Here is a 19325-nt window from a genome sequence, read left to right as displayed (position 1 = left end):
CCGCGTACGAGCAGCGGCAGCGGCAGCTTTCATGGCGCCCCCTTCCCCTTTTCCAGAAAAGAATTCCAGGCAAGCGAAGCGTATTCCTCCCGCATTCCGCCGCAGCCGTGACCGATCGATTTCCAATTTCCCGCCGTGGAGTGGAGAGCATAAAAAAACCAATCCCAAAGGCGGGGGCATACATTCCCGTTGACACAAGGAATCTCCGCGCCCTCCCATCTCCCTTCCTTTCCCGTCCCACAAGCACCCATTGGAAAAACCAAATATTCCTCCTCCCCGTTTCCGCACTCGCCGCCGGTGCGCCACCCATCAACTGGCAGCGGCGAGGGAATTTGGTTTTTAACAAAGGGGGAGGAGGAGGAGGAGGGAGGGAGGGAGGCGAGATGCCGTGCCGCCCGCCCTTGGCTCGCTTCACCCTCAATCCTTTCCTTTCTGTCGCGGCCAGCCGGCCAACGCCCCTCCCACCACGCCGCTTTATTCTCTACTAAGAAGAACCCCCTCTCCTCCCTCACCTCCTCCGTCCATTGCAGCTCTTGCTTCTCCTCCCCAACATCTCCTGCTCGTCGTAGGCGTCGCCGTCGCCGTCGTTGATCTTGCCGACCTCTTGCTGCCGTTCTTTTTTGGTTTGTTTGGTTCAGAGCACCCCCTCTCTCTGCGCGTGTGTATGTATATATATGCTGTGTTGGCGCCGGTTGAATAAATGGCGTACTCCTCTCGATCTTGTGGTCGGTGCAGCAACGGTAATCTCCCTATCCTCTTGCTTCTTTCCTTATTTTTCAGATGTTGTCGCCATCATTATCCTGTTGTTTTGGCATGCGTAAAATTACGTGCCTAGTAGCAGCTTGTAGTTGTCGTTGTCCCATCAGATTTCTTACGTTCTTGTTTGCTACCGCTCAATCTGTGTTGCCTGCTGCGTGGCACGCGCCATGCGGTGTCGGCAGTCCAATTACCCCTAAATGAACAACAGCCTGCTAAGGAAAAAAGCAAAATGAACTTTCATCTGTCTTTCTCGGTTTCCAAAAGCGTACCAAAGGGTGCCATGTCATGGTCTCATGGAACACGGTTGCATGGAGGAGATATCTATGTTCAGTTCTTTCTTTCTTTCCTGAAATAAAAGGCAGAGGACTGCCATTTAGGTTACTCTATCCATTTCATATGGCAAACATTCATTAACCAATTGATTGGTGTGTCAACATCCAATCACTGACTAACCAATTATATTTGAGGCTGCTATCCATCCACTAGACTGAACACACATCATGCCCCTTTTCTGAAAGCTGGCTCTTGTGTTTGTCACCATTAAATCGGTGACGCAACAAGTCAAACGTAGAAGTTTCTGCTATCCTAGGCTGGACCGAGAAAAAAAGGGTTCTGTCGGATCAACCTTAGCTTTTTGATTGATCCTAAATAACATCGCGCCCCAGGCATTCCCCTTTGCCTGATGAACACTTCTAACAGTTACTGTCATGCATACATCAATGTTATTCAGAGGGGAGGAAAAAATGAACTGAAACTGACTCTTATAATCCAGGACAAAGTGAGGTCTGACGAGGTAGCTTGACTGACCCTGACTGCGTGCCCCGTCAACTGGAGTAGACTATAAAAAGAAGACACCACTGTGATTAGCACAACGTAGATGGGGGCCATGTTATCAACCCAGACAATTTCATGTGGTGTTCTGTCCCTGTGTTTATCGTTCTTGTCCAATGCAGGTACACATATCTGGCCCTTCTAGTTTTAGTATTTGACGGATGAAGTCGTACTCCAATTTAAGGGCCTCACCTTAATATTATTTTTTTTAAAAGAAGAACATATCTGACTGAGAAACTTTGATGGATTTCCCTCGAGCACAGCTCACATTCAGATTTGACTGTTACATAGCATAATGGCTCGCATTTTACTGTATATTATCGGGTTAAAGAAAAGTACAAATAGAAGTGCTGTGGTCTAATGTCCTTCACCCTGCTTTCAAATTTATTTACACTGGGAGTAGCATAGAAGTACATCAAGTGTGCTTAATATATTCGTTCTTCTTGCATGCTGTCAACTGACAGGAGACGGTAGGTGGCAAGTTGCTCTCAGCCTTTCGGTTCTAGCCATGTGTGGGATCCTGTCGATCGGCATTTTGATTGGGCCTATCTAATGTTAATGTCTCTGCACACAGAGAGGAGATCCAGCTTCATGAAGTGGCTCTGCACTTTCCTGAAGGGGCAGAAGCCTGGCGAACCGAACCGGCGGCGGCCCCGGGTGACTGCCGGAGAGGAGGACACTCTCTGGCAACCACCAGTTAGACCAAAGGTACTAGCAATTCAGGCTGCTCCCTTCTTCCATTCTTATCATTTTTTTTCAAATGGTTCTTCCAATTTAGTACTCTAATAGTGATGTTTCACAGTTTCGCATTCAATTCAACTTGCATTTATTGTACTATGTTGGAACAATCATTTGCTTAATACTTTGTTGCTTTGGTATTATTCAGAATGATCCGCCTAGAAATGACAATGAAGAATTGGACCGTGCAATTGCAGAGTCTCTTGAAGAGGATGTCAAACCTCCCAAAGGTACATGGATGAATATGCATCTGTTTATATGTGATTTCAATATGGTACTTCATTAATTTGGTTTATTGACTCGTTCTGCTGCTGCTAAATTTTATGCAGAGCGAAACCATAAAGGAGACAGCAACGATGAGGATCTTGCAAGAGCCATACAGGACAGTCTCAACATGAATCCTTACACGCCTTACAACCCTTATGCCCCCTCCCAGGCCCAGCCTAGAGGACACAGGTTAGCTACGTTCACCATTCCATCCAACACCTCATCTCTGATGCGCCAAAAAAGCTCAATGCCGTCCATGTTGCAGGGTATGTGGACGCTGCAAGCATGAGATAGGACATGGTCATTACTTGAGCTGCATGGGAATTTACTGGCACCCTCAGTGCTTCCGCTGCTGCTCCTGCGGCCACCCTATCCGCGAGACCGAGGTAACTATCCTTCATTTTCTTTCATCAAGAAATGTGCTTGGGTGTCACCAGAAATGATCGTGTCCTTTCATGTTTCTGTTTCCCAGTTCACCTTGCTAGGCACAGATCCATATCACAAGTTGTGCTACAAGGAGCTGCATCACCCAAAATGCGACGTCTGCCTTCAGTTTGTAAGACTTGAATTCCGAATGAGATCTGAAGAGCTAGTACTGCGCATACTGCATTTGCAATAGCATTTCAATGGTTTACTATTGCCATAAACCCATACATTCTGTGTTTCTACAGATCCCAACGAATAGGAGTGGTTTGATAGAGTACAGAGCCCATCCATTCTGGGGCCAGAAGTATTGCCCTTTACATGAGCAAGACAGGACGCCGCGTTGCTGTAGCTGTGAGAAAATGGAGGTACATGTACATATACTAAGGAAAAGTGCAAATAAAAAATGTTTCTTCTATGTACAAGGGAATGCTCTAGTGAATCCTCATGGGAAACGGTTTGCAATTTGATAAGTGTTTTCCTTTCAAACTAGGCTAACAATTAGCTGATTCAAAGGCATATCCACTTCCCACTGTAAAATTTCCTCTTGTAATTTTGCAGCCAAGGAACACAAAGTATATGTCACTGGGAGATGGCCGCAGCTTGTGCATGGAATGCCTGGGTTCTGCAGTCATGGACACCGGTGAATGCCAACCCCTGTACCATTCTATCAGAGACTACTACGAAGGGATGAACATGAAACTGGACCAGCAGATACCCATGCTCTTGGTTGAACGGCAAGCACTTAATGAAGCCATGGAAGGAGAGAGCAGAGTGAGTGTATTCTTCCTGCTTTTCCACAATACATACAACCTCTGGAAATGTTAATGCTCATCGCATCACCATTTTTCACAGGGTCCACACCATATGCCTGAAACAAGAGGCCTATGTCTGTCCGAGGAGCAGACTGTGAGCAGTGTAAGTACAATATTCTCAAGGCTATGATAGTTGCTAGGATGGTTACAATAAGATGATCTTATCGGCGATCTCGTTATGATGAACTGAAAAGGCTGCTTCAGAAATTCAGACTCTCCACATTGTTTAGCTTGAAGCCCACTGAAAACGACCAATTCTGCTCTTTTGACTCTTTACATTATTTCTGCAGATACTTAGGAGGCCCAGAATTGGTGGAAATAGGTTACTGGACATGCGAACTCAGCCACAAAAGCTGACCAGGAGATGTGAAGTTACTGCGATACTTGTCTTGTACGGCCTCCCCAGGTCAGTCAATTTTATCTCTGTGCACATAGCTTAAATAATGTACCTGATTCAGATATTGCAGTTCTTTGACATTCTATGATGGCACACCACTTGTGTCATAATGCCATTGCAGGCTACTAACAGGCTCTATCCTTGCCCATGAGCTGATGCACGGGTGGTTGCGCCTCAAAGGTAAATGGACAGATAAATTTTACTGAACTGAACAGTCATTGGTCTATTATTTTTTCTTCCTGAATTTGATTGAAAAATCTATTCATAAGCTCTACTGAATCGTACTTCTCAGGTTACCGAAATCTAAATGCGGAGGTTGAAGAAGGCATATGCCAGGTCATGTCTTACTTGTGGCTGGAATCAGAGATTCTTCCAGCTTCCTCAAGGCATGCACCTTCATCATCCTACGCCTCGTCTTCCTCTTCTTCGTATCCACCCACATCGTCCAAGAAAGGTGGAATATCTCATACCGAGAAGAAGCTTGGCGAGTTCTTCATGCACCAGATTGCCAATGACACATCGACAGCCTACGGTGACGGATTCAGAACTGCCTATGCTGCTGTCAACAAGTATGGCCTTCGCCAAACACTGAACCATATACGCCTGACCGGAGGCTTCCCTGTATAAGAGAGAAAGATATACATTATTTATGTCCATTCTAGATGCATAACACAGATTATATGTCAAAGCTGATATACACATGGAGGTCAAGTGGTTTATGGAAGAGTGATTCAGATTTCAGTGACCTTGAGTTTTCAAAGGGGTCATGTAAGAGCAAATCAGAAAAGGAGCTGCATTTGCTCGAATTAATAGGAATGGGAGTTGGCGATGCCCGAGTGTAATAAGATTGCCCAAAAGTGCTAATGTAAAACAGTATATGTCATACTAATATAATGAAGTAGATACTTATATCATTATAGGTGTGCAGATTTATTGTTTGTTCAATTGTTCTTGATTGTATATATGCAAGTGCATCTTTCAAGTGCCAGCTAAGAAAAATAAAACTACAGTGAGCAGCATACAGCCTTACCAGGATCCCTCACCAACATATAGAACCCAGTATATTATAAAAAAACATAGCATTATAAAAAAAACAGTATATACTATCTAACAAGAAATGAAGTCCAGACACATCATTCGCTAACATTTCCAACAATGTGTATCGTGTAACACATCTCGTTATTGTCCCATACTCCCATCCCTTAAATTGAGATACAATATCGGTAATTCGGTATACAGGAAACAGATCCATAATTCATATCAGGATAAATGAATGCCAAAGGCTATTCACAGTTCTCTTGCAACTACTATCCATAACCTCGCCATAACATTGATAGACTTGGAGATCTTCTCTTGGAGGTGCGAAGAAGGTAGTCATGCGGTAGACTGCCTTATGTATCATCACAATGTGAAAGTCATGAAGGTACACAAACGTTGTAAAAAAGTTGGAAGGCCTATGGCATCTTTCAAGGTGCACTACAAGAAAACCTGTAACCATGTCACACGAACTGCAAAACTCAGCATGTTCTAAATCCTACCATATGCTACATACTCATACTTCTCCCACCCTAATAAGCCTCAAAAGTTATTATGCCACCATATATCAAAATTGTCGAGCGTGAAAGTACAGCGGAGATCTAATCATCTGATTCCAGTCCTGTGAGGATGGCCTTCAACATCTCATATGTCATAAATACGATGCCAACACCAGGAACCACTTTGCAGTACTCAGGCAGAATTCCTCTATACAGGCCCCTTAAACCTTCCGTGCGGACAATATGTCCAAAGGTTCCAAAAAGTCCAGTGTGGTAGACACGAGCCCTCCCACCTGCACCTTCCAGTTGCATGCGGCGTCTCACAAGGTCCAACGGGAATGTAACTGAAAAAACCGTGAACACCACATGATCAAAGAGGTTAACTAAGTTATACTGATTACTGAACTATTTCGCAGGCCATTAGATTTCTTCTTAAGACAGGATGAGAATTATTGTGCAAAAAATCAGACTGACCAAGATGGTATCATCAATCATTATCATTTTACTTGCATGAAGTTTAACAAATGAAAAACTAAGTTAGAAGGAAATCGTGTGGAAAGTGGAATATATAGGTAAAAAATTGAACTACATAAGGCCTCCTTAGGAAGTACAAAAGAAATTTATAGCCAAACAAAGTGGATTCTAATTTTTTGCATGCAATTTTCAATTTGTTAGCCCTCAATCTTTCTCTTGTGGCAGAACTAACAGATATATCAAAATCAGTACATGTACAAAAATTTGAGCTTTCAATGATCACTTACAAGTTGATGATGCAATTCCCGAAAGACTTCCACAAGCCAAACTGATCAGGACAGGGGAATCATATGGCCTGATTTGAAGATCAAATATTAGTACAGGAAAAAAAAAACCCTACTACAAAGTACATGGACAATACTTCAATCCCACATCAAACTTGAATCCAAAATTACCTCTCTATTTGCCAATGGGAACGTAAAGTTTCATATACAGAGAAGCTTACTGCAATGCTCGGGCCCACTCCCTGTATTTTACAGAATCATCAAACGACTGCAAGTATATAACAAAAGGTAGGATGTGAATCCGCAAAACAAGGAAATGACCATACCAGTAAAGTGGCACCAAGACCCTTGTACAATCCCCTAAAACCCTCATCTCTGCAGATCGCGAAAAGAGCATGAGATATGCCCCTGTAGTAGGCAGTATTTGTCTGCAATCATCCGATGGGATAAACACCCATTAGTGGCACAAAACCTAGCTTAAGAATGAAAGCTTTCGCAGAGTAGTTTGCAATAAAATATGCTAAATTCTGAAGCAATGCAAAACACCCATTAGTTGTAACATTTGACATCTGGTTCAGTTGCAAGCATTTACTTAGCCACATCAAATACTGATAAGTACATGGCAAATTCAGACACTCAAGGTGTTCTTTCTTTTGTAGGCAATAGCTTACGGAAAACAGCCCAGGTTGTTTGTAACTCCACTACGGTTAAAATGGCAGTCAAGAGAAATGGTAGATAATCTTCTGCAAGGAAACTAACTTGTGTACTGTCATTTCAAGTGAATGAGAATCTAAACAGGCCGATTCATTTGATACCTGATCATTTCAGAATATATTTACAAAGCTTTACCCAGAACTGGTAAAAGCATCTTACCTGAGCTGCGAGACGTGTCCGCACCAAGTCCAATGGATATGTCACAGAAGCTGCGGTAACTCCTGATAAACCGCCACCTAGCAATCTAACACCAACATCTGCACCGAATCCACCATTCTTCTCAAGACCAGGCAGCATCTGAAGCAACTGTAAACCACAAATTAAACTTAAATTACTTGCACATCGTCAGTGAGAGAGGACATCCATGCAAAGTTTTATATAAAAACACCTGAACTTACATTCTTGTATCTCTCATACGCATAGAAACTAATTGAAGAGTAAGGCAATCGGTGTGCGATAGTAACAAGATTTCCTTTCCAGAACGCACGGAAGCCTTCTTCATAGACAATGCGGGATGCTTCACGCCATATGCTAGTATTCCGCATTGTAGCCACATCTGAGTGCATTCCTTGCACCTGCACAAAGAATTCACATTCCATAAATTTCACTAAAAGCCACATGATAAGCTAGCAAAAGAGTGGAACATGGCAATACCCAATATGAGCCTACTTGTACCACCCATGGCAATATCCATGATTTCTCCAACAAAATCAACAAATCAACTATGTGAATTAGCATTTCTTTGTACAGCTAAACAATTTTTCTCCGTTGTCAAAGCAAAATGCATGATTGTTACCCTTCTCCCCACGGTTCCTAGTAGGATCGCTACCAAGTCAGTAAAAAGAACATAGAAATGTGCAACTCGCACTCCGCGGCTCAGTTACACAGGGGATATTATGACCGCTCTGACGAGCTCGCGGTGAGCGTTAGAGCAGCCTAGCGAGCAGAGGAAGCGAGACTGCTTCCTTGGAGCCGAGACACACCTGGAAGAGGATGGTGAGGCGTGCGAGCGGCGCGGTGCAGGTCTTGCTGACTGCCCCGGCGACGCCGCCGGCGAGGAGGTGGGGCACAGTCCCGAGCTGCGGCTGGTGGTGCTGCAGCTGCGGCTGCGCCTGCTGCTGCTGCGTCGTGTACCTCCGCGCGGCGGCCGCGGCGGCGCCGCCGCCGTCCATCGTGGCGGCGGCCATCCCCACCCTCGCCTCCGTCTGCATCCGGCGGCCCCCTCTCGTGGTGCCGCCACTCCACCCGCCTCTAGAGCCTGGGCCCTAGAGTCTAGCGGGATCGAACGGGCCAGATCAGCGACCGGGCGGAATGCGTGAGGAGGACGCGGGCATTAAACCCTAGCAGCGTTGGGGGCGGATTCGGGGTGCAGAGGGGGCGGTCGGGCGGAGGGCTTTAGGGTTTGGGGGGATTTTTTTTATTTTCTCCTGCTCAGGAGGTCGGCGGCCGGGAATAAAGACACTCGCAGGGGGGGGAGGGGGCCGCAAAAGCCATGGCCAAGATGAGAAACTGACTTGCATCTCGTCTCCATTTCTTTTTCTCGCCGAATCGTAACATATAATCATATGGATATTAATATCAGTAAGTTAAAAAAAATAGGGTCCAACAAGTCGCTGGCTTTGTGGTAATAGGAGAAGAGTGTAGGAGAAAAATCAGAGGGCATACAATGTCAAATGTGCTTAGGTGTAAGGATCCAACAAGTCATGGAGATCCTTTCAAAAAAAAAAGTGATTTGAGATCCTTTCAAAAAAAAAGTCATGGAGATATTTTTTTTCCGTGGTAACAGCAATGACGGTGGTTGCAACTTCGTCCATGGCGTCCCGTTCCACGCTTCCAGCCTCCACCAAGGTCGGTGGTGGCCGTGGAATATCCCTCGCATCGGCTGGGGAGGTGCGCCCTGCTGTTGCCGCGCCGTGGTACGTGGACGGACCTTGGAAGGACGCGACGCGCGGCCGGCGGCCGCCGCGTGCTCGCTCTCGCGCGCGTGTAGCACGTGAAATTCCACCGTTTCCGGGCCTTCTTTCTCAACAAGGAGAGACGGCGGAGGTCGGCCGCTAGCAACCATATCGAGCCCAAGCAACTGGTGGATCGAAGTCAGCCAGCTAGTAGGGCCTTGGGACCAGCAGGCAAGGTTGTAACGGGCCATACTGGGCCTACTGGAACAGTATTAGCTCGTAGCGTCGTCGTCATCGTACGGTCGATCTAGCAGCCTAGCAGGCAGGTCGCTGCTCCTCCGTGCTGTTTGTGGATGGGGACCTCGCGCGCTCGTTTTTCTTCCAGCGACCGATCCGTCCGCGGGGTCCCTTCCCGAACCGTCGCGCTCCTCCTTTCCCTTTTCCGCCTGCCAGCCCCTGCCGCACCCGGTAGTTTATTTTCTCCCCTCCGCACGGACCGTGGGCCCACACTGTTCGTCTCCCTACGGCCGAGAGCGAGGGCGGCGATTCCCGAACCGCATCTTCGAATCCGGCGACCTCGGCGGCGGACGGGTTCATCGGTGAGTTATCCAGCATCGGGCATCCATGCATTCTCTTTTCTACGCGATTTTGGTTGCGGATTCGGATGAACTCGCTCGTGGGTTCCCTAGGGTTCCAGCGTTTTTGAAATTTGAGAGAATTTTTTTTTGAGTTGAACAGGTTCTAGGTTGAGCACGAGATTTAGAACAACTCCAAAAATATCTTAAAAAATTCTTCTCCAAAACTATGTATTGGGGTTCTCCTAAATTTTTTTCCCCCTGATCGCTAATAAATAGTCCCCAATATTTCAAACACAGGTCACGTCATCGTATTGGGCCCATCGGAAGGGACGCGCGGGCGTGCGGGAATTAGGATTAGGGTAGGAACACCAACGCTAAAATATACGTGGTGGCACGCTGTTTTTTAGCGTCGCTAAAAAATTGGGGAAGGTTTAGGTGGATTGTTGGAGTTTATTTTTCTCTCTTTTTTCCTTAAAAATGTATTGGGGTAAGATTAGCAACCTCTCGGAGTTGCTTTTATGGGGAGGATTTTATGGGGATAACTTGCTCCTTATTTATGACAGTGGCCCGGTAACAACTACAGGAATTTTAGATTAGATTTAAAGATGTCTAAATCTCGAACACCTGATTAGTAGTTACTTTTATTTCATGAGGAGATAAGATCTCTTTCTAAAGATGGCCATGTTGACCAAAGGTTGGCCCTGTTATCCGTCAAACTATTCGACTAAGGCTCGGGGGTCCTGTGCTACGTGTTCATTGATAAAAAAAGAATTCTGTATTTCAAGGGAAAAGTGATGCAAATTACAGATTGTCTCTCAGCCTGATTCTTCGATTCAACCTAAAGCTCGAAGGCTACTCCATATAAAGTGCAACTTTCGTCGCACTTCCATATAAAATTTAAAGTTGAAGGATACGAGACTGAATTAAATGAGGCTTAAAATTCAAGGTTGAAAGGATACGAGACTGAATTAAATGGACTTGAGCACATGTGCTCAAGTCGCATGGCAGTTTTCGGGTACCTTTGAAGATTCAACCCGATAAAACACCAAAACTAGTCGGTGATATTTACAAAGTACTCGGAACTACTGCATTTGAATAAAAAGTACTCAGGAGCTTGTCTACATACATCTATGAGCCCACCAGAAGGTTTGGATAGTTCTAAATACAGGATTGGACATCGAGACGTATCAAGCATGGAGACCATGACGCACGATAGTGTAGTCTACATGGAAAGATAGCAATTAGTCGAGAATTAGGAAAGCACTCGTTTTAGTAAGAGTAGAACTCCTCTAGTCATATCCAACTACTATTCTTGTAACCAACCGAACTGTAACCCTACCTCCGGCAATATAAGGTGAGGCAGAGACCACCTCCAAAGCAATTTAATCCAACCAACACACAGGACGTAGGATATTACGCAATCTAGCAGCCCGAACCAGTCTAAATCGTGTGTCTGCGTTTACCTTCAAATTCCTGATCTCGACGAGCCCCACTAACCAAAACAGTACCGCGGGCACCCTATTGGTAGGTTGTCGGATCTACAGGAGGAGGGCCTGGGCGGCCACCAAGGCGTCTCCCGGTAGCTGGTTGTCGAAGTCGAGGCGGCGGTGGGTGCGGGAGCCGCACCGATGGGCCGCTGCCTCGACGCGCTTGTTTGCCTCCTCCTGGAAGCGTGCCACCCGACCAACGGCGGAGACCGTTCCACTAGAGACCGAGTGAGGAGTGTTGATGCGCGACGGTGCTGAAGCCGCTGCGTCCGCCGTGGAGCTGGGACAGGTGTCGCCGACTGCGACGATGTTGCCCGTCGGTGGGGTGTTTCTTGCCCCCCCCCCGCTAGTTTCGCCATTCGACTCACTGTGGTGAGCCTGACGACGATCGAAATGGCTCCCCATTGCGTCTACGCGGATGGGAAGCTTCAAATCTCAATGCACCATTATCCCCTTACCTGGCGCGCCAGCTGACAGTGGTCACGCATCGAGAGCGGGGATCTGATGGGATCCCCGTTTAGAGATCCGGCCTGGGGGTTAGTTCGTGCGTAAGGATTTGAGAGGCATTTAGGGGAGTTAGTATATGATTTTGTTAAGAGAGGGTTTTAGACAGGTTCAGGCCGCTCGGAAGCGTAACACTTTACGTCTTATGTGTTGTGTTGTTAGAATTGTCTGTTTCGTTTGTACTAGAGCCGACTTTTTATAGTGAGGCCCTATGGGAGACTGATTGGGGCGAGCCTTACACTTTAATCCATTCCTTTACACTGAGTGTGTGAACACGGTGCCCTAATGGCCGCCCTTCTTGCTATAGTTCCTCTGATGCGCCGTCCATTTGCCCTGATGCTTTCTTGCCTTGGTACGCACGACGTCGGAGCACCCCATCCAAATCCTCTGTATGTTAATCTCACGTTCTACCATCTTACTTTGGTGATCCTTACTTTTGTCGTCCTGAGCCCAGCGTCCTGGGATGGTGAGCACTGAACCTGGCTTCCGGGGGCCTTCTCGGGAGCCCTTCGCTGTTTCCCGAGTCTCTAGTGCAGGGTCCACCCTTGTGACAGAGTTCCCGGGAGGCCTTTTGCTACCTCTCAGGTCCTCAATGTGGGCCAGCTGTCGGTGTTTTAGACCGGCAACCCGCCTAGGGGGTACCCTAGGTGGTCTTTTATGCGGTGAGGGTCGTCGAGAATCAAGAAATCAATGGTGACGCAAGGGACACGATTTAGACAGGTTCGGACCGCTAGTTCGCGTAATACCCTACGTCCTGTGTGTTGGTTTGTATTGATCTTGGGGATTGATGATCTAGAGTTCTCCTGAGGGAGGTCCCTGCCCGGCCTTATATACACGGGAGGGCAGGGTTACAAGTCTGAGTCCCAATCGGGTACTATTACAGAGTTCTACTCGGTATTGGCCCGAGTAGTTTTCCATAAACATACAAGACTAGTCCGAGAAGGATATGCCTATCCTTGTTCTGATCTTATCTGAGTACGTCCCTTAGTGGGCCGTCCAAGGCCTACTCGTGGGCCTGGGGAGTATGCCCGACACCCACCTCCTTGGCAGAGGGCGGCCGAGAGCGTGGCAGGGCGTTCTTGACACGAGGGTGGCGCTAGTTGTTGGTGTTTAGACCTGGCAACCTACTGAGGGGATGCCTGAGGTAGTGTTTAGTGCGTGGGGCTCGCCAATATCAGGAACTCGAAGGTGAACTCGAACACACAATTTAGATAGGTTCGGGCTGCTGAAAATGTAATACACTACGTCCTGTGTGTTGATTGTATTGAACTTGTGGGAAGGGGATCCCTACCTCCTCTTATATTACCGAGGTAGTGTTACAGGTCGGTTGTTTATAAGAATACTAGTCGGATTTGACTAATAAGTCCTATTCTAATTGCTACGAGTAATTTTCTAATCCTCAACTAGTTCTTGTCCTCCACGTAGACCACACTGTCCTGCACCGTAATCTCCATGTTTGACACATCTTGCACTGTATCTAGGACTGTCCAAACCTTATGGTAGGCCCGTAGATGTATGGAGGATAGGCCTCCGAGTACTTTTTAGTCAAATGTAGCAGTCGAGTACTTTTGTAGATGTCTCCGACTAGTTTGTGGTGGTCTTCGAGTACTCCGTTGTATTGAGTCTTCAAACATACTTGAGTATTGCCATGCGGTTAGAATATGCTCAAGCCTCATTTAACTTGGTCTTGAATCTTCAATCTTAAATTTATATGGAAGTGCGACTTCGTCGCACTCCATATGGAGTAGCCTCCGAACCTTAGGTTGAACCGAAGAATTAGGTTGAGAGTCAATCTGTAATTTTACATCTCTTTTTCCTTAAAACCCAAAAAAATATTTTAGCCGATGGGCACGTGGCACACAGCCCCTGAGCCGTTACACGACTAGTTTGTGTATAAGGGTCAACCACTGGTCAACGTGACCGTTCGCCAACAGTAACCTTAACCCTTCCGAGAAAATTGGAAACTGACGGCCGTGTATGAAATTTTCGAGCGTTTTAAAAATGGAATATTCCCGTTAATCTCGTCACTATTTCAACTGTGCTGCGGTTATAAATAATGGAAAAAATCATCCCTTCCATTTCACCCGAGCCATCTGAAAGACACACTGCAGCCCTAACGACGCCGCTGCCCAATCCTTGAGCCTGAGCACCGCCGTCCCCCACTGCTTAGCGCTCGAGTGCATGCGCAAGAAAATCCTCGTGGTAGCACGAATGGGAAAGAAAGCGACATCCAGCAAGGCAGTGGAGAGCAAGAAGAGGAAGGCAGAGAAAAAGAAGGGATCCAACTTCCAGCGCCGAAGTATGGCAAGACAGACCAGACGTCCCCGCCAACACCTGCATACACCTGGAAGAAGTCCGTGTTGAAGGAGGCAGATATCCAGGTGCTAGTGGTAGTCAAGCTTTTTCAAGACCAAGACTTCATCAATTGGAGGGCTGCCTACGCAACCCCTGACCAGTGGAGAACTACACCCATGAAACGGTAATCTTCACGCACTTCATTGATCGCAGTTTAGCTTTGCCCACGTCAGATTTCTTCCGCAGGTTTTTGGATTATTATAAGTTGGAATTGGTTCACCTCAACCCCAACTCGATTCTGCACATTGCAATCTTCGTGCATCTTTGCGAAGCCTTGCTCGGAATTCAGCCGCATTTTCAGTTATTCCGCAAGATATTCAGAGTCAAACCCTAGCCAAGATAAAGCATACCAAAGTAGTCGGGGGCGAGGGGGGTGCAGGCATTCAAATGCAGGAGAAAGCCAAGGGTTTGTATTTGGATTACAAGCTAATTGACTCCCATTCTGGCTGGAAAAAGAGGTGGTGCTACATTGACAACCACATGAGCCCAGACTACCCAAAGTGACAGGCCACTGACCGATTTGGAATAATCGGTGGTTAGACAAGCCTACCCTTGAAGATAGCCTACAGCTACCTGAGCTCCTAGAGAAGATAACTCCACGCAAAGAGCAAGGGCTGAGCTCCTAGAGAAGATAACTGCACTCAAAGAGCAAGGGCTGGCAGGAGTCAGGGTGGCAGGTCTTCTGAGGATGGCGTGACATGATATTATGAAACCAGTCATCTCGAACTAGATGTACTCTGTCTGGTAGTGATCTTTGGTCCCGAATGTAACTGGCAACACCACCTGACCAAGGGGTACAACGGTGTTGCCTGGGACAATCCCGTAGAACGAAGAGGTCGTCGGGGTGAGCATATCCGTAACATCGAGCCCCATCATTCTCAATGTCTTGGCGAAGAGTATGTTGAGACCGATACCACCACCAATGAGTATTGGTGAGTCTTGAGGCTGCAACTACTGGGTCCAGGACGAGAGGATAGCCTCCTGGATCTGAGAAACTAGTCCACTGATCCTTCCTAGAGAAGGTGATTGGCACCTCAGACCACTTGAGTAATGTAGCTGTTGCTGGTTCAATGGACATGATCTCTCGGAGGGCTAATTCCTGGGACCGCTTTGTAGCAGTAACCGGTGTGCCGCGAAGATCACGTTGACGGTGTTGGACGGGTTCTGAAATTTGCCGTCGTCGCTGTCGTATTCATCTTCTTAGACCTTACCCTTGTCCTTGTTTCCAGAAGATTCTGGCAGATCTTTCATGACTCTGCGCAGATTGTAGCAATCCATCACAGAGTACTTATGATACGAGTGCTATGGGCACTGCTTCTTTAGGAGTTCGCTGAACGGAGTCCTTTCTTGATTCCTGCCACCTTTCTTGGAAGATTGAGACATTACCCCGACAGTATTGTCTGGCTTACTCTTGTGATTCTGACCACCCGAGTAGTTATTTCGGTTGTCGTTATTAGGGCGATCGTTACGGTTCTTGTCGTTGTGTTGGCCATTACTCTGATTGTTGTTGTTCTGGCCTTATTACGACTAGACTCGAACCTCTCGATCTCTTTGTCTTCTTCATCCGCCCAGGCTTGTATCATGATCTTGAGAGACTTGATATCTTTAGGGCGTCTTCTGCTAAAATCTTGGAACATCCGGTGGTCATAGAGACCGTTCTGGAAGTAGTCTATAGCATCACGCTCCGTGATGTCCACGATAGTGGCCTTCTTGTCAAAGAAATGACATAGATAACTGCGCAGGGTCTCGCCTTATTGCTGCTTGACTTGAGACAAGTTGATCCTGTTGCTAGGACGCTGCATTGCCCCTGCGAAGTTGTTTGTGAACGCCATCTTGAGGTCCTTCCACGTGTCGATGGAATTCTTGTCTAGTGACTTAAGCCATTTGAGTAGCCCTTCCTCCATGCAGATGGGAAATAGATGATCTTGGTGTCGTCGTTTCCTCCCGCCGCCTGTAGTGACAACGAGTAGCACCGCAGCCATTGTATTAGATCCTTCTTGTCGTCGTACTTGGTGATACCCGGAGGTTTGAACTTATCGAGTAGAACTGTATTCTGTACTCGTTTTGAAAAGGCGGGGAACCTATCAGAGTCTTCTCCGTGGTACTCGACTTTTTGTTCGCGCTCGCGACGGCACCCTTCAATGATTGTACGGGCGTCGCGGTTGTTGTTGATCTTCTGACGGAGTTCTCATACTGTGCGTTCAGGCTCTGGATAGGGCCCATGGTGACCATGGCCTTCGAAGGTTCCGCCCAACTACTTTATGCCCCGACTAGGCTTAGTCTGGTACTCTCGATTCTGGAACCCTTGTTTTGACTTGGTCGCCTATGGCTACTGCCATGCTAGGATGAAGTGTGTCGAACCGAATGTATCGAGCTTTGTTGATCGAGTTGCCCGTACGCGCGCTCCGCCAGCTGAGCCAGTTGCCTGGTGTACTTGGTTTGTGGCATTGCTCGAGTCATCAGGTCAATGGATGCAATGGTGACAAGACGAGTATGATGTTGACGCGATTGAACTGCTTCAAACGCGTGATCCAAGTTCATGATGGATAGATCAGCTGCAAGACGGCGGCGACGCTCTACCCTTGCGGCGTTTCTTGCTCGCCGTTGAAGCCTTTGAGACGTCATCTGGGTGATGTTCGTCTTGTGGATTCCTTTCTAGTGGATCTTCACCTTCACCTTCTTGTGTAGCAACGATGGTGAGAATTTCCCACTCTGGAGAAAAACTACCCGAACTTGATATGAGGATATCCATGGAGCTGTTTTCTTCATAGATGGGCGACGGAGCGGTTCCGTCCTTGTACGGGAGGGTGTCAAGGTAGGCGACAAGGTGTGACTCATCGTCATTGGCAAGAGCAGGTGGCTTCATGTTGGGCTAGTAGACGAATCTGTTTTGTGGAGTTGATGTGATAACCAGGCCCTGTTGTGGACCTGATAGCAGAGTCTCCTTGTCCGGATCCGAGAAGTAGTTGAGGTTCTCGATCAAATCCGAGTTGAATTGTGATTTGAACAGGGTAGCTTGGTAGACAACACCCGAGATTTGGATCTTGAACGGGAATTGACTTGGATTGTAGACCGAATCGCACAATGGCTTAAGGGCCACTCGTGGGAACCAGTCCGACTAGCGGGAGAAGTCGAGTTGTACTCGGACTCGTCCCCCCAGCCTCTGATTAGGTCAGAAATTGAAATTTCGTCAAATTTTTTGACGAGATCCTCTAGAGCTTGTCGCTGAAGGTTGATGGTGTGATGCTTCTTCTCTAGGGCCAGCGCAATGTGGCGATGGAAGTTTCCAGCGCCGTCTGCGACGCAAACCCAGGAGCCAAAGATGAATGTCGCGACGGCTTTGAACGCGATGACGGGCTTGATGATGACTTGGGCCATCGAGTTCGCTAATGGATTCTCGGCAAGGTGCCCTACTTGGCGTGCCAGCTATCGGTGTTTTAACCCGGCAACCTACCGAGGCGGGTGCCCGAGGTAGTGTTTAGTGCGTGGGGCTCGTCGAGATCAGGAACTCGAACACACGATTTAAACAAGTTCGGGCCGCTGAATAGCGTAATACCGTACATCCTATGTGTTGGTTGTATTGGATTGGATTGAACTTATTTGGAAGGGGTCCCTGCCTCGCCTTATATTGACGCGGGCAGGGTTACAGGTCGGTTGTTTATAGTCGGATTCGACTAGTGAATCCTACTCTAATTGTTACGAGTAGTTTTCTAATCCTCGACTAGTTCTTGTCCTCCACGTATACCACACCGTCCTGCACCGTAGTCTCCATATCTGACACGTCTCGGTGTACAGCTCTTATATTTAAGACTGTCCAAACCTTCTAGTGGACCCATAGATGTATGGACGACACTAGCCGTCGTGGGACGTGACGGGTGAGGCCTTCAATCCCTGAGGCTCTCAGGCGCGTCCCATCAACCGTGATGATGATGTTTTTACGGGACGGAGTGCTTGCTAATGGTCTACCTCGGGTGTCACGTCCTTTCGACGTCAGAATACGCCACCATTTGCTTCGCCTCGAAGGGAGCCTTCCCGGGAAGCCTCCCTGGGTGCGTCCTGCTATTGCCATGTGGACCGCTTGTGAGTCCCACCGAGCAGGCGCGATATTTTCGTGATCCTTCCTTAGCCTCCTTTCCTCAGCCTATCTCCTTATTTGAGCTCCTCAGATAGGGAAGCCCCTTTTAAGCAGGATTGCCCCCACTTCTAAGGGCCTTCTCGGGGACCTTGGCGCTGACACCGGCCCCAGCTACTAGAAATTGCAAGTATTCGGTATTCATTTATTCAGTAGCGTATTCAGTATCCTACTCACTGATTTAGTGCTACTGTAAGTTTGCTCTAATCATTTAGTATACAAATTGCTCTGTCCATTCAATTAATCTTGAATCACTATACATTTTAGCCTCTGAAGCCACAATAGTCTAAACTCTAACCACTATACAAATAGAATCATTGACGTATGCATCTCTGGATAGTAATACTCCATGTCGTCATTGCGTCATGCTGGCCTTGCCTCCTTGTGCTTGACTGTTTGTGGAGCGCCGGACAGGGAGAATCGAAATCGATGAGTGATGGACCTGGACTGCTGGTCGCTGGAGCCTGGAGGTGGAGGCGTGGAGCGCCTCAAGTCGCCGGCTCGACACCGGCTCCTGCGGCCGCCGTTGGTGAAGAGCGGCAAGGCCGAAGGAAGAGCCATCCAGGGGCCGCTGCTGGCGAAGAATGAGCAGGGACGAGCCGACGAGGTGGAGCGGCCTCCTCTGGCGAAGAGCCAGCAGGGGATAGAGTGATCTACGCCTACGGTCGCCGCCGCCGGCAAAGTCCCTATTCCAGATGCGTCGCCGCCCACAATTTCCCTCTGTGAGAAAAGGCCAGCCTTTCCGTTTATATCCCTGGCTAGATAAGGTTCCACTGAATCGACAGGGGTAACATGTGTAAAAATCAAAACCAGCCCGGTTCGCATGGAACCGCCCGGTTCACCGGTTTCGTTAAATGGAAGTGCTAGCGCCCGGACATCTGATAATTTTGTTTTATCGGACGCTCCATCGCAACATTGAAAAATAACTATCGAAACATCAAAAATCAACACTTGCAACATCGAGGATTGCAACACCTTTACGTGCATGAAACATCCCGAATTGCTTCGTGCAACAGTCAAAACAGCCACATTGCAACAACCAAAAAACATCTCTTACAACATTGCAACAACGAAAGAAGAAGAGACGAAACAAAGAAAACAACTATATGCAACATCATGAACAAGTTGGTGCAACAC

At 47.5% G+C, this 19325-nt stretch overlaps 2 protein-coding genes across 3 annotated transcripts; one reads left to right on the top strand and one right to left on the bottom strand.

Annotated features, from left to right (window-relative positions):
- Positions 1–267: 267 nt before the first annotated feature.
- Positions 268–5144, top strand: LOC117838161 (LIM domain-containing protein HDR3). 2 transcript variants are annotated; one of them, XM_034718078.2, is made up of 13 exons: positions 268–740; positions 1532–1712; positions 2165–2298; positions 2477–2558; positions 2658–2784; positions 2861–2981; positions 3068–3151; positions 3267–3386; positions 3580–3792; positions 3874–3936; positions 4124–4239; positions 4352–4410; positions 4523–5144. In XM_034718078.2, the coding sequence occupies exons 2-13, from the start codon at positions 1637–1639 to the stop codon at positions 4855–4857; spliced, it is 1530 nt and encodes a 509-aa protein (XP_034573969.1). In that variant the 5' UTR covers positions 268–740; positions 1532–1636; the 3' UTR covers positions 4858–5144. The 2 variants fall into 2 exon arrangements, with proteins under 2 accessions (XP_034573969.1, XP_034573970.1); XM_034718079.2 differs by lacking the exon at positions 1532–1712 and having other exon boundaries at positions 274–740.
- A 204-nt stretch (positions 5145–5348) lies between these two features.
- Positions 5349–8688, bottom strand: LOC117838162 (uncharacterized). The gene is made up of 7 exons (XM_034718080.2): positions 8221–8688; positions 7636–7812; positions 7397–7543; positions 6850–6951; positions 6695–6765; positions 6527–6594; positions 5349–6109 (listed from the first exon to the last, which is right to left on the bottom strand). Exons 1-7 carry the CDS (start codon positions 8446–8448, stop codon positions 5868–5870), a joined length of 1035 nt encoding a protein of 344 aa, XP_034573971.1. The 5' UTR covers positions 8449–8688; the 3' UTR covers positions 5349–5867.
- Between the last annotated feature and the right edge of the window lie 10637 nt (positions 8689–19325).

This window comes from Setaria viridis, chromosome 9 (genome assembly GCF_005286985.2).
Source record: "Setaria viridis chromosome 9, Setaria_viridis_v4.0, whole genome shotgun sequence".
Classification (NCBI taxonomy): Eukaryota; Viridiplantae; Streptophyta; class Magnoliopsida; order Poales; family Poaceae; genus Setaria; species Setaria viridis.
The sequence above is the reverse complement of the archived record's forward strand: the minus strand, read 5'-3'. Positions and strand labels throughout refer to the sequence as shown.

What these genes read in the sequence shown, in the direction of transcription:
- LOC117838162 (XM_034718080.2), bottom strand. Translation starts at nt 8,448, where the DNA reads ATGCAGACGGAGGCGAGGGTGGGGATGGCCGCCGCCACGATGGACGGC. An exon ending in GTCTTGGTGCCACTTTACTG is followed by an intron (nt 6,766 to 6,849) that starts GTATGGTCATTT and finishes TGTAAAATACAG; the next exon opens with GGAGTGGGCCCGAGCATTGC. An exon ending in GGGAATTGCATCATCAACTT is followed by an intron (nt 6,110 to 6,526) that starts GTAAGTGATCAT and finishes CGGTTTTTTCAG; the next exon opens with TTACATTCCCGTTGGACCTT.
- LOC117838161 (XM_034718078.2), top strand. Translation starts at nt 1,637, where the DNA reads ATGGGGGCCATGTTATCAACCCAGACAATTTCATGTGGTGTTCTGTCC. An exon ending in GTAGCTGTGAGAAAATGGAG is followed by an intron (nt 3,387 to 3,579) that starts GTACATGTACAT and finishes GTAATTTTGCAG; the next exon opens with CCAAGGAACACAAAGTATAT. An exon ending in CCATGGAAGGAGAGAGCAGA is followed by an intron (nt 3,793 to 3,873) that starts GTGAGTGTATTC and finishes CATTTTTCACAG; the next exon opens with GGTCCACACCATATGCCTGA.